We start from the raw sequence: 11,564 nt of genomic DNA on the forward strand, positions 1-11,564 counted from the left end.
CCGTAAGCGCCGCGGGGCCAAGGCCAGGACCGGGACCGGCCATGCGCCCGGGGCTGGCACCTGCTAGCCCAGATTGCTCCGCGGGCGCATGTAAAGAGCCCGGCGGGCGCCATGGCGCCCGCGGGCACCGGGTTGGGGACCATGGTGTTAAATTGTCTCAGCACTCAGCTACCATGGTGATGGGCATATAAGAACCAGAGTAGAAATTGTTGGCTAGCAATACATCTCAAGAATCTCAATTTTTAGAAGCCGTATTAATTGTAAATAATCTCCTATATGTTTGAGAAGAGTTTCTGTCTGTATGCCTATGCATGAGTCTTTGTTCAAGAACTCCTAAATGCTGAGAGGTAGGACCACCAAATGGTGTATTCAGATTCCTCTTATCATAACTTAAGGGAAGGTAGGGGTTTGGTTGTGCCAGGAAAATGGGATGTGCCTAGAATGGGATTTCTTCTTCTAAAGCCAAACAGAAGAGACAGAATCACCAAGCAGATGAAAGGGGCTGGCTGGGGGCGTGCACATCCCCATCTGGGACTGCCCTGGCCCTGATCCTTCCACCCCCTCAGATGCCTTTCAGGGAGGGGCGGGGGTCCAGCTCCCCTCCCCTGATTCATATAGAGAGATTATTGCTTGTTCCCCTTCATCAAGGAGCCTGGGGAAAGTGCATAGTTTGCTGCATTCCTCACTCTGGCTGAGGAGCGCAGGGGTCAGATGAACTGGGACCTGCCCCAGCCGGGGGACATGCACCCTCCCATGGCCACTGAGAGGCACTTCTCACCTGGCTCCAAGCTACTGTGGTGAGAGGAATAATTCTCTATCCCCAGAGCAGCCTGCATCCTGAACCCCTCATCTGCAGCCTCACACAAGGCTTCTACACGCCCTCCCCTCCCCCACCCAGGTGCCTTTTAGAGAGGGTAGGAGTAAAGGGGGGACCTGAAGCTTTCCCTGTTAAGCTTTCAAGAAGCACATGGAATCTTTTTCAGGGGAAAAGGTAATATGCCATGTTTATTGAGAATACAGTAGAAAAGCAGTTAGCATATGCTTCATAAAGACACACACACCCTGCAGATGGTGCACAGTTACTGGTCTTTTGTGGCTCAAGTCAGTTTTACTGGCAAGGCTGACTGAGGGAGGAGTCAGGGTTCCTCTGAGGCTTGGCTTACAGAACTGAACCCAGAGTTTAAAGGCCAGAGCTCCTCTTCTTACACATGTAAGTTTCCACTGGAGTCTGTCGATATTGCAATGTCATGCTGCAATCATCCACCCTTAAGGGGTATTAATCTGTGTTTTCCAGGATTATCCTTTAATGGTGATTGTCAGGCTTTCCCTCATTGTCTCTCACTCTTGGGGGGGGGAGGGGAAGGGGATCTCTGCCTGTCTCCAAGGTTGTCAATGCTGCTAATTTAATTCAGCCTAAAGACACAATGGTTGTCTCTTGGTTATCTTCAAAGTTTCCACTTCTTGATCAGCTGGGCATCTGCGATGGCTGTCACACTTACACATCCTCTATTCGCACCACACAATTGTACAGAGTTTCAGACAAGATTAATAGTTACTAGAAGACACAACTTAATTTGTAATGCTAACAGGGAGCAAGGCCTTACAGTAAATAGTATCTAATCATGAGAGCCGAGAGAGAAATAGAGGCAAACAGAACTTACAAGCAAGTCATTATACATGAAATCATTATGCATCATACCTACAGCCGTATAACCAATACTCTCCAATACTAAAAGTACATTTTTGCTACACCCCCTCCCACCATTTCGTATGGGGACATTGCTGACCCGAGCAAGGCTGGCTAAATCTTCTAGTATAACATCAGTGATGCTCAATGGCCCGGCACCCTTGGGATGTGACCGGGCCTGGACAAGGGAATTTGCTGAACCAAGGGAGGTCTCCTGTCACCGGCCTCCCAGGCACCCGCTGGCTCTGCTTCTGGCTCCAGCCCCTTTCCCCGCACCACACCCTGAGGCAGTTTTGCTGCCAGCACAGGCTGGACCCTTCATTCCCAGGACTATTTGTTTGTGCCATCATAGCCCCAGGGAAGAATTTATGGCCAGATTCTGCCCCTTACTCTCTCTAAGTAGTACCTTATTCCCAGAGTACTCCTGCTGACTTCAACAGGACTACTTACATCGGGGGTTAGGCCCAGAGGCTGGATGTGGCCCCCAAGGCTCAGTGCCCGCCTTGGGGTACTTGTGCTGGCAGTCCAGGTCCCCCCTCTTTTTTACTTCTCACTTGTGTGGCCCCTGACTGATTTTTCTGTGGGTCAGTGGCTCCTGACCCAAAAAGGTTCCCTACCCCTGACTTACATAGTAAGATACCACTCTGGGTGATTAAGGGCTACTGAGTCTAGTTCTGATTTTGTTTAGATTTGGGACTCTATTATTTAATAGAGTTTAACAGTCCATGAATCACCACTGTGGTGTCTCCTGCTGGTCACTGGTCACTCAGTCCAGCCTCAGAGCACCCTCTCCTGGCAGTGTCTTATCTGCTATTACCTTTTTGTCTGTTACCCATGATTCATGAGGCCCCATTGGGGGAGGGATAGCTCAGTGGGTTGAGCAGTGGCCTGTTGTGAGTTCAATCCTTGATGGGGGCCATTTAGGGATCTGGGATAAATCTGTCAGGGATGGTACTTGGTCCTGCCATGAGGGCAGGGGACTGGACTCAATGACCTCTCAAGGTCCCTTCCAGTTCTGAGATAGGTATATCTCCATATATTATATTATGTCCCTCCCAGACCATGGTGCCCTTCCCTCAGGGTACTGCCCCATGGAAGTGCTCCCACACTTGGGAGTCCTCCCCTCCTAGGGAACCCCAAACTCCTGCACCCACCTTGCTTCAGTGACCCACTTCCAGTCATCATCTATCCCCTCATCATTGACAAGGGGGTATGGACCTGCTACTTCCTCCTGTTCCTCTGCAGCCCTAGTACATCCCTATTGCTGAGCGTCAGCCTGGGGTTTATTCATGCCTGAGATGCCCTGGTTCATCCTGCTTTCCCTCAGCACTGCTCTAGCCAAGGTGTACCCCATGCTAGCAGCAGCTACATCCCTCTCCTTCCAGAGCTGGCGTAAGTGTGCTCCTCTTGGCCAGCCATTTTTTTATACAATCCTGATGGGCTCTGATTGGCTGCCACAAGCTCTCTCCTGATTGGCTCCTTGTCTCATCCCTCTCCCAGAACTGTTTAAACCCCTTTTGTTCCAGGGTGGGGCAACCACCTCCTCACAATAAAATTATTTCCCCTACTCCTGTCCATCAGAACTATTATGGAGCCTTGCCTCATTAAATAGGGTCGTATTAAGAGGCCCTGAAAGTCCTATGATTTTTCCAGGGATCTATTCTAAAGTCCACAATTGTGACTGTTTAGGCAGTCATAGCTGTACTTACTTTTCTCTTTTTATCCTGATGACACAACATTTTCTAGATTGTTGATGGAACTGTACCTGGTAAAAAGGTGTGGTTAGGAGAAACAAGTTCAGCCTATGGAGGTGGAGCTCCCAGACTGTCTAATACATACGTTGCTGGTTTTATGTAAGTAGAACAGCATGTCTTTAAAATTACCCTATCTTTTTTCCTGTGGGATTTTCCACCAACTTAGCCACCACCATTAAATGCCCAGCATGCCAGCAACATTCCTCTGTGTAGGACTGGCCATCTTTGGAACCCCATAGCACTTCTGCATGTACAGACCCAAGGTGGCCACTCTCATGCCAATTAGTCCCCAGGGACAAGGAACATTGATCCCAAAATATTCCCTAATCCTGTTGGAAACAAGTGAAAGGGATCTAGCCAAAGATATAGTATCTTATGTTACATGGTGGCTAGGAAAATGTTTGCTTGACTTTTAACACTGTATAGGAGGGGTAGTTAAAGTAAGTGTTGTTTATAGGCCACAGTACAACCATTGTAGCATTATATGGGATTGCTGCCTCATGTTCAAATTTGGAGATGTGGCCCAGCAAAACTACAGTTGTCAGCACACTAAAACAGATTAAACTGGAGAAAAAGTTCTGGTACTGTCCCTAGCTTCACCAATAGCTGGAGCTCCTTCCACTTGTGATGCCAAAACAAGATGCAACTGACAGAGCGCATCTTCACGACATGATTGTCTGACTTTTTTTCTTTTAGTTGACAGTGAAACAACTAACCATTTTTGTTGTTGCCACTAATTTCAATGTTAATCCTTTGTTAAAATGAATGGATGGCTCTCACACTTTTCTCAGAAGTTTAATTTCAGTCAGTCGGTAGATAAAACTGCATTGGTTTATGCCTGGTTCATGTTTTAGCAACCAAAAAATCTAGAGAATTATTTTTAAAAATGAAAGTAAAAGCTAGAGCTCAAAATGACCTCTTCATGAGAGACTCCATCTGAACCTTATTGCTTCAGCTCAGGGTTGTCTCTCTTTACTCAGGACAAAGATGGTGATGACAAGAGAGTTTAAGGAAACAGCATGGTAGAATCAGACACCTAGTGAGATGAAATGTGAAATGGATTTTCAGCAAAGTTTCTGCCATTTTTGTACTTTGGAAAGTACAAAAATGAGGTTTTTTTGTACTCAACATTTATCATTTTATTTCTTGTTTCTGCTGCATGTACAAGGCAGTTGAGATTGCATGCAACGTTGTCTAGCTCTGCAATTTTTCCCATTTATTTTTGGGGAGTCTGCATTAATATTTTTCTTTTTTTCCTGTTCTGTGGCAGGTGGTTGGACAAATTAGGACTGTCAGCCAGACTGGGTATTGATGTGGTGATGAGACAAGTGTTCTATGGAGCAGGAACCTATCACCTGGTAGATGCAAATTTTGAACCTTTGCCTGTGCGTATACAATAGCATTGCCTTAATAATCAGCATACATACTGTATATATTTGTATTCCATTAAACCTAATATGGAGAGATATGCCCGGTATTTTTACCTCCCTAAAGAGACTTGTATATAGGTATCTGAAACATACCTTGGTATGATCCAGAATAATGAGCAGTTGTGTCAGAGCTACTATGTAGCCTCGGGTGCCTTCCAAAGCCTTTCTGTAGTAGCTCTCACCTGGGCTACTCACAAAGCCTTCCAGCATGTGTGTGTCAGTGTGTAACTGCAGACCGTCAGCCACACTTGGATTATACTCTAGTTCTCACCAGCTTTGGCTATACTGCAGGGTGATCTCTACACATATTCTCCCCCTCTTCCAAGATGTATGTTCTGTACAGCCCAGACCTCTCCTGGGCAGTAAAAATTATATTACGTTTTTTATTCCTTTAAGAAATAAATATGCACACAACATGCCACCCCAAATGGAATTACCCAGACATTTCAATTTAAACGCACTGGATAAATGAATAAAACAAGTTTAACTAGAGAAAGAGAGGTTTTAAGTGAGCACAAGCAAGGAGGCATAAAAGTCATAAATGGCCACAAGAAAAGTAAAGATAAGATAGATTGTTAAATTAGGTATTAGTAAACATGTCAGATTCAAGCAACATTTCTCATCTCTTCTGGAGCAGGGAAATGGAAAGAGGTGCTTTGGGATATTTGTCCCTCTTTTTTTATAGTTTCAGTCCTTTTCTTGAAAAATATTTCTAGATGGGCACTGGGAGATAAGAGTCTATGTGGAACATGTTCCCTGCTAGGTTTTTCTTACCTGTTTGAGTTCCTTTCTTGCTTGTTTATAAAATACGGTCTCCTAAAACCAGGCACTGCTTAAATGCAAAGCCAAACACACATTTCTATCAGAGGGGTAGCCGTGTTAGTCTGAATCTGCAAAAGCGACGAGGAGTCCTTGCCCACGAAAGCTTATGCTCCTACACTTCAGTTAGTCTATAAGGTGCCACAGGACTCCTCGTCGCTTTTACACATTTCTATGTTTGAAACAGACCTGTTAGTCAACCTCTATTTTGGAAGGGCTGAATGGTTTGGAACATGTGTTAATAACATCATAGAGGAAATTTTGATAACTTTACAGACAACATTGTCACACACATTTTATCAGTACCAACCAGCAAATTATAAGTTTTCATACAGGTGTTGTACAAAAAATATTGCAATCGTAGTTTCAGCATGCTGGTATTAAAAATGAGAGGCTGCAGCCTGCCCTCCAGCTCATGGCTAGTTGTAATTGGGGTCTTGTTAAAAGTAACATTTTGGACACCCCAGTACAGAACATCATAGTGTAAGTGTAATATCTCTTATCTAAAATACCTTGTTTGCCATATGGAAAAATCTTTTGTTGTATATGCCACACAGGATTATTGGCTTTCTTTGCTGTACAAAAAACTGGTGGGCACCAAAGTACTGAAAGTTGGCCTGAAGGGAGCAGATCCAAAGAAGCTTCGAGTGTACCTTCATTGCACAAATATCCTCAAGTAAGCATTTAAAGACAACATTCAGGAACAACTGACTAAAGTAAAAACAGAGGCCTCAGTGCACACTGAGCCTATTGAAACCAATGGAAGCATTCTGACAGGCTCAGTAGTGCTTAGACCAGGACCCACTTGATCTGCAATTATACAGTGTAACACACAGAATGGGCAGAGGACTTCAAAAAAACAACATTCAGGAGACTCTGATGTAGTTTTCACAAATAGGATTATTGGAATTGCCATAGGGAATTATATAGGACAGGATAGATGGGTCTTGTGGTTAACTCCCTGGGCTGTCTTAGGAAATCTGAATTTTATTTTCTGCTTCAGACATTGTATGTGACTTAGAAAAGTCACCAAGTCTCACTGTGCCTCAGTCCCCCATTTGTAAAATAAGGATATTTATTTTCTCTCCCCTTATCCCTTTGATCTATCTTGCCTGTTTAATCTGTAAACTCACTGGGTTATGTCTACACTACCACCCTAGTTCGAACTAGGGTGGTTAATGTAGGCAACCGAAGTTGCAAATGAAGCCCAGGATTTGAATTTCCCGGGCTTCATTTGCATATTGCCGGGCGCCGCCATTTTTAAATGTCCGCTAGTTTGGACTCCGTGCCCGTGGCTACACACGGCACGGACTAGGTAGTTCGGATTAGGCTTCCTATTCCGAACTACCGGTACACCTCGTTCCACAAAAATGGCGATTGGGGCTTTTTTGCGCAAAAGTGCATCTAGATTGGCACGGACGCTTTTCTGCAAAAAGTGCTTTTGCGGAAAAGCGTCCGTGCCAATCTAGACGCTCTTTTCCGCAAATGCTTTAAACTGAAAATGTTTCTGTTAAAAGCATTTGCGGAAAATCATGCCAGTCTAGACATAGCCACTGTGTATATAGTGCTTAGCACAATGGGGACCATATCTCAGCCAGTACTTTTACATGTGACTATACTACAAAAAATTGGGTCCCTGAACTTCAGTGTCCTTCCTCTGGTGTTGGAGCCTGCAACTAATTCTAAGGGAATGAAAACAGAATTATTTGCAGGCGCAACCTTTTACCTCTTGTCTCCTTGCATGTAGACATAGCTATAGATCCAACAGCCACTCCACAGCGTCTCCCTGCATTCTGGGACACTGAGCAGTTCCTACCTGGGGCACAGACACACACACACAAAGTTTTGGCATTCATACCCTCCCTGGGCAGAGGAACCAAATTGTTGTGGGGAAGAGGGAATGAGATCTGCCCAATTGTGAATACAGTACAACTCCTTTTAAATACTGTAATTTATTTTAATATGTAATCGTTAATGTGCTTTTCTCTTGCCTTGCAGCCCAATGTACAAAGAAGGGGATGTTACTCTGTTTGTTTTAAACCTCTATAATGCCACCAAACAGATGCAGTTACCCCATAACTTATCTAGTAAGCATATAGATGAATACCTTTTATTACCTCATGGAAAAGAGGGCATACTTTCCAGGTGAGAATACATTACCTTTTATTGTAAAATGTATCTTCACTATCATGTAGTTTAGCTATAAAAACAGGTCTCTAATTTCAATTTTTTAGGATAAAAACAGTTACTTTTCTGTTTGGGTTTTTTGTTTTTTGTTTTTGTAAGTGCTGTCCTAAAACAAGGCACTGTTATAAATGTTAATGATATGGTAGCAAGAGAAACACATCCCTAAGCTTATCAGTGCTTTTCAAAGTACATTTTCCATCCAACTTGTGATTGTGAACAGTTAAACAAAAACTTTTACTTTTCAGTTTTCCTTAAAGTTATTCCACATAAATGTGTGTGTGTATGGGATGTACATAAATGCATATTGCTTGCAGGCAACGTATTAGATCCAGTAGACATTCTGCTATATCTTGTAAACTTGTAAGCCTTTAAGGAGGCGGGTACAGGGGGTTTAGTTACCTTAAGGCAACATAAATCTGCCTTAATTTCAACACTTTCGGTCATACCAAGTGAGCTTTGTGTTATGTGGTACGTTCAAAGCATAAATAACCCAACAACCTCTCTCCATGCAGGTCTGTTCAGTTGAATGGTCATGTCTTAAGGATGGTGGATAACCAAACACTGCCAGCACTTACTAAAAAACCCCTCCATCCTGGAAGTGCTCTTGGCCTTCCAGCTTTTTCATATGGATTTTATGTAATAAAAAATGCAAAAGCTATTGCTTGCATTTAAACATTGAACACATCCTCACAGGATGGCTGCAAGAGCATTGTGCCTGAAACTGAAGTTTGATTCCAACGGGTCAAGTTTTTGCAATAAGCATAATTTCTGGCAAGCTTCCTACAAATCTGCTGGGATGGCAGCAACAGCAAAACCTGGGGAAGGAGTGGGCATAAATGCATATTGAGTACTATGTATAAGAATCATATTGATGTAAACCTGTCAGAACATTTTCCCCAGGTTTTGGGGAAGTTGCTTCCTTCCTTTCTCTGACCCCCAGTGGTCCACTTAGCAGCAACTACTTCTCCATTCCGCACACTTCTATCAAAGGAGCTGAGTATGCTGTGCCTGCAGATCTACCAAAGAGTTTGTCTTCTAGATTATATACATTTTAAGCACAATTGTTATAGCAGACTTTTCATCTGAGAGCAGATATGGTTCATGAGGGCTTTTAAAAATATATTCCCCCACCCACACCAGTGTTTTTAGTTGTACTGTTCCTTTAATGTCCACAGAATGTGGGAGAGCAGAAGACAATCATGGGGAAGCTATCAATAGTTACTGAAGGTAATGAGCTTCTGACTTATTTGTGCACTAAAGGATGTCCAAAGGCCAGCTGTGCTTTTCAGCTGTTAGTTATGTTGGGGGTGAGGAACAGCGAAAGCAAGTAAATGGAAAATGAACAAAGGATTATCTAAATGAGAAGAGGGAAACAGTGAGGGAAAATGTTGAAATGTAGGGCTTATGTACACTTACAAGTGAAGCCTATGCCGACGAGAGCCCCTTCCCTGGGCATAAGTACTCCACCTCCCAGGGACATAGTGCTTTTTCCAGTAGGAGTGAGGTCAGTATAACTGCATTACTCCTGGATGTGGGTTATGATTCTGATAAAACTTTTCACTCTGCTTTACTGATTTTTTAGGATTACTATGATCTCCTTTTAAGATGGTTTCCTGACTCACAAATGTTATCAGTTTGAGAAGAAGTTACAGGTAAATAATGCTATGATGCAGCCCGTTCATTTATATTATTTATAAAATATGAGGAAGGGAAGGCACAGAGGGTGTGACTCCAAGCCCACTGAAGTCAGAAATAAAATTTCACTGGGCTTTGGATCACTCTCAGAATAATTAATTTAACCTTCCATGGCTGTAAGAGACAGCTGATTTTTCCTAGTGAGAACTGAGAGCCCTTTCCAAGTATACAGGGCGTCCCTGTTATAAGACGTCTGGTATACATGCATTCTGTGCTAAAGTTGTTGATGCTTGTAGGAACTGATGCGTTATAAGTCCTTCCATTCCCTGCTCTTAAGTCGCACAGAAAAAACCCCACCAATTTGTGCAAATGAAAGTCAGTTGTGGGGGAAAAAAATTACCTGTTTTAAGTTATTTCACTATAAGGCCAAGTTTTTTGGAACGTATCTTAGACTTTTAGTGAGGACTGCCTGTATAAAGCTCAGGAGATCTGTGACGTTTCTTTCCGTCAGCAGAAGAAAATGTCAGCTGGAGCCTCCTTCTCTTGGTAAATTTTCAAAGCCTATTTTCCTTCTCCCTTAAACTTACTACATTATTCTACACAAACACCTTCTCAAGGCATCACTATACCTTTACTCAGGAACTACTTATTCTCTCAAATCTCAAAACACCAAGCAGAAATATAACAAAGCAAGCTACTGTCATTGATATCTGTACCTAATTTTTTAAAACCTACAAATCTGCTACAATGCAAACTCTCAATGCTTATTTTGGGATGTATCAGGGAAAAAATTCACATTACTGTGTTTTTTCTATTCAGGATTTGAAAGACACAGGGGCTGCGTCTAGACTGGCATGATTTTGCAGAAATACTTTTAACGGAAAAGTTTTTCCGTTAAAAGTATTTCTGCAAAAGCGCATCTAGATTGGCACAGATGCTTTTGCGCAAAAGCATCCATGGCCAGTCTAGACGCGATTTTGCGCAAGAAAGCCCCGGTCGCCATTTTAGCCATCGGGGCTTTTTTGCTCAAAACAGTTCTTCCCTGTCTACATTGGACTTTTTGTACAAGAAGCACTGATTTTGTACATTACAAAGTCAGTGCTCTTGCGCAAATTCAAGCGGCCAGTGTAGACAGCTGGCATGTTTTTACGACTGCTTTTGCGCAAAATCTTGTCGGTCTAGACACACCCAATCAGGTAAAACAAGGAAATTTAGATTTTATTTTTAAAACAACTACTTTAAAAACATACAGTCCACTGAAATATAGTTATAACATTTTGTTTAAAAACTGCAAGGCTACGTCTACACTGGCCCCTTTTCCGAAAGGGGCATGCTAATCTTTATTTAAATCCTGTGGGGGGATATTTAAATCCCCCGTGGATTTCCCTATTCTGAAGTTTAAAATTAGCATGCCCCTTTCGGAAAAGGGGCCAGTGTAGACGTAGCCCAACAGAAACAGATAATTTATGTTCAGTTTAAAATATTTCACAGTGGTATTTGCAATCCAAAAATTTGTACTATTATGCTAATACATACATGCTCAGAAGTGAAATGGGCTATATACAAAAGAAAGACTGACAAATCTCTTTTCATTCTCCAAATTCAAATGGAAGAAGTAAACAGACAGCATAAATTATGAAAAATAAATCAGAACTTGTAAAGTTCTTAGTTACTACAATCTAAACAAAATTTTGAAAAACAAACATTTATTTTTTTCTTTTAGCCTGACAGTATACTTTTCTGAACTGTTCTTAAAAACCAGCAACACAGCCAGTCCTGTTTGTATGTGAATTTTTAATAATTACTTATTTTAGTAACATTTATATTAGTTTGGTAATTGTGGCTTTCTTTAGGATATCAATTTAAAAACTGGAAACACAGCCCTCACTTTTTGTTTTAATTCTGTGATTTTTTTATATTTGCACATTTTAATAAAATAATTTATCATTTTAGTAATTGTGGTTTTCTTTAGAAGGTTCATTTTTAGCTTATTAACATCTGAGAAAAGTTCATCCTCAGTCAGATTTTTTTCTTTTAATCAAAGCTCCTCCA

The 11,564-nt window shown here is 42.3% G+C and overlaps 1 protein-coding gene across 3 annotated transcripts in view; it reads left to right on the top strand.

Annotated features, from left to right (window-relative positions):
• The window catches only part of HPSE (heparanase), a 35,839-nt gene extending 24,375 nt beyond the window's left edge, over window positions 1-11,464 (top strand). For 2 of the 3 annotated variants that reach the window (XM_075929506.2, XM_014570808.4), the window contains 5 exons: window positions 3,434-3,540; window positions 4,712-4,826; window positions 6,248-6,366; window positions 7,689-7,835; window positions 8,390-11,464. In XM_075929506.2, coding sequence (XP_075785621.2) covers window positions 3,434-3,540; window positions 4,712-4,826; window positions 6,248-6,366; window positions 7,689-7,835; window positions 8,390-8,549 — 648 coding nt within the window. In that variant the 3' untranslated portion in view covers window positions 8,550-11,464. The remainder of the gene's footprint in view (window positions 1-3,433; window positions 3,541-4,711; window positions 4,827-6,247; window positions 6,367-7,688; window positions 7,836-8,389) is intronic. The other variant, XM_075929505.2, reaches the window with a different exon arrangement.
• Window positions 11,465-11,564: the final 100 nt, after the last annotated feature.

This window comes from Pelodiscus sinensis, chromosome 4 (assembly GCF_052426305.1).
Source record: "Pelodiscus sinensis isolate ZL-2025 chromosome 4, ASM5242630v1, whole genome shotgun sequence".
NCBI classification, from domain to species: domain Eukaryota; kingdom Metazoa; phylum Chordata; order Testudines; family Trionychidae; genus Pelodiscus; species Pelodiscus sinensis.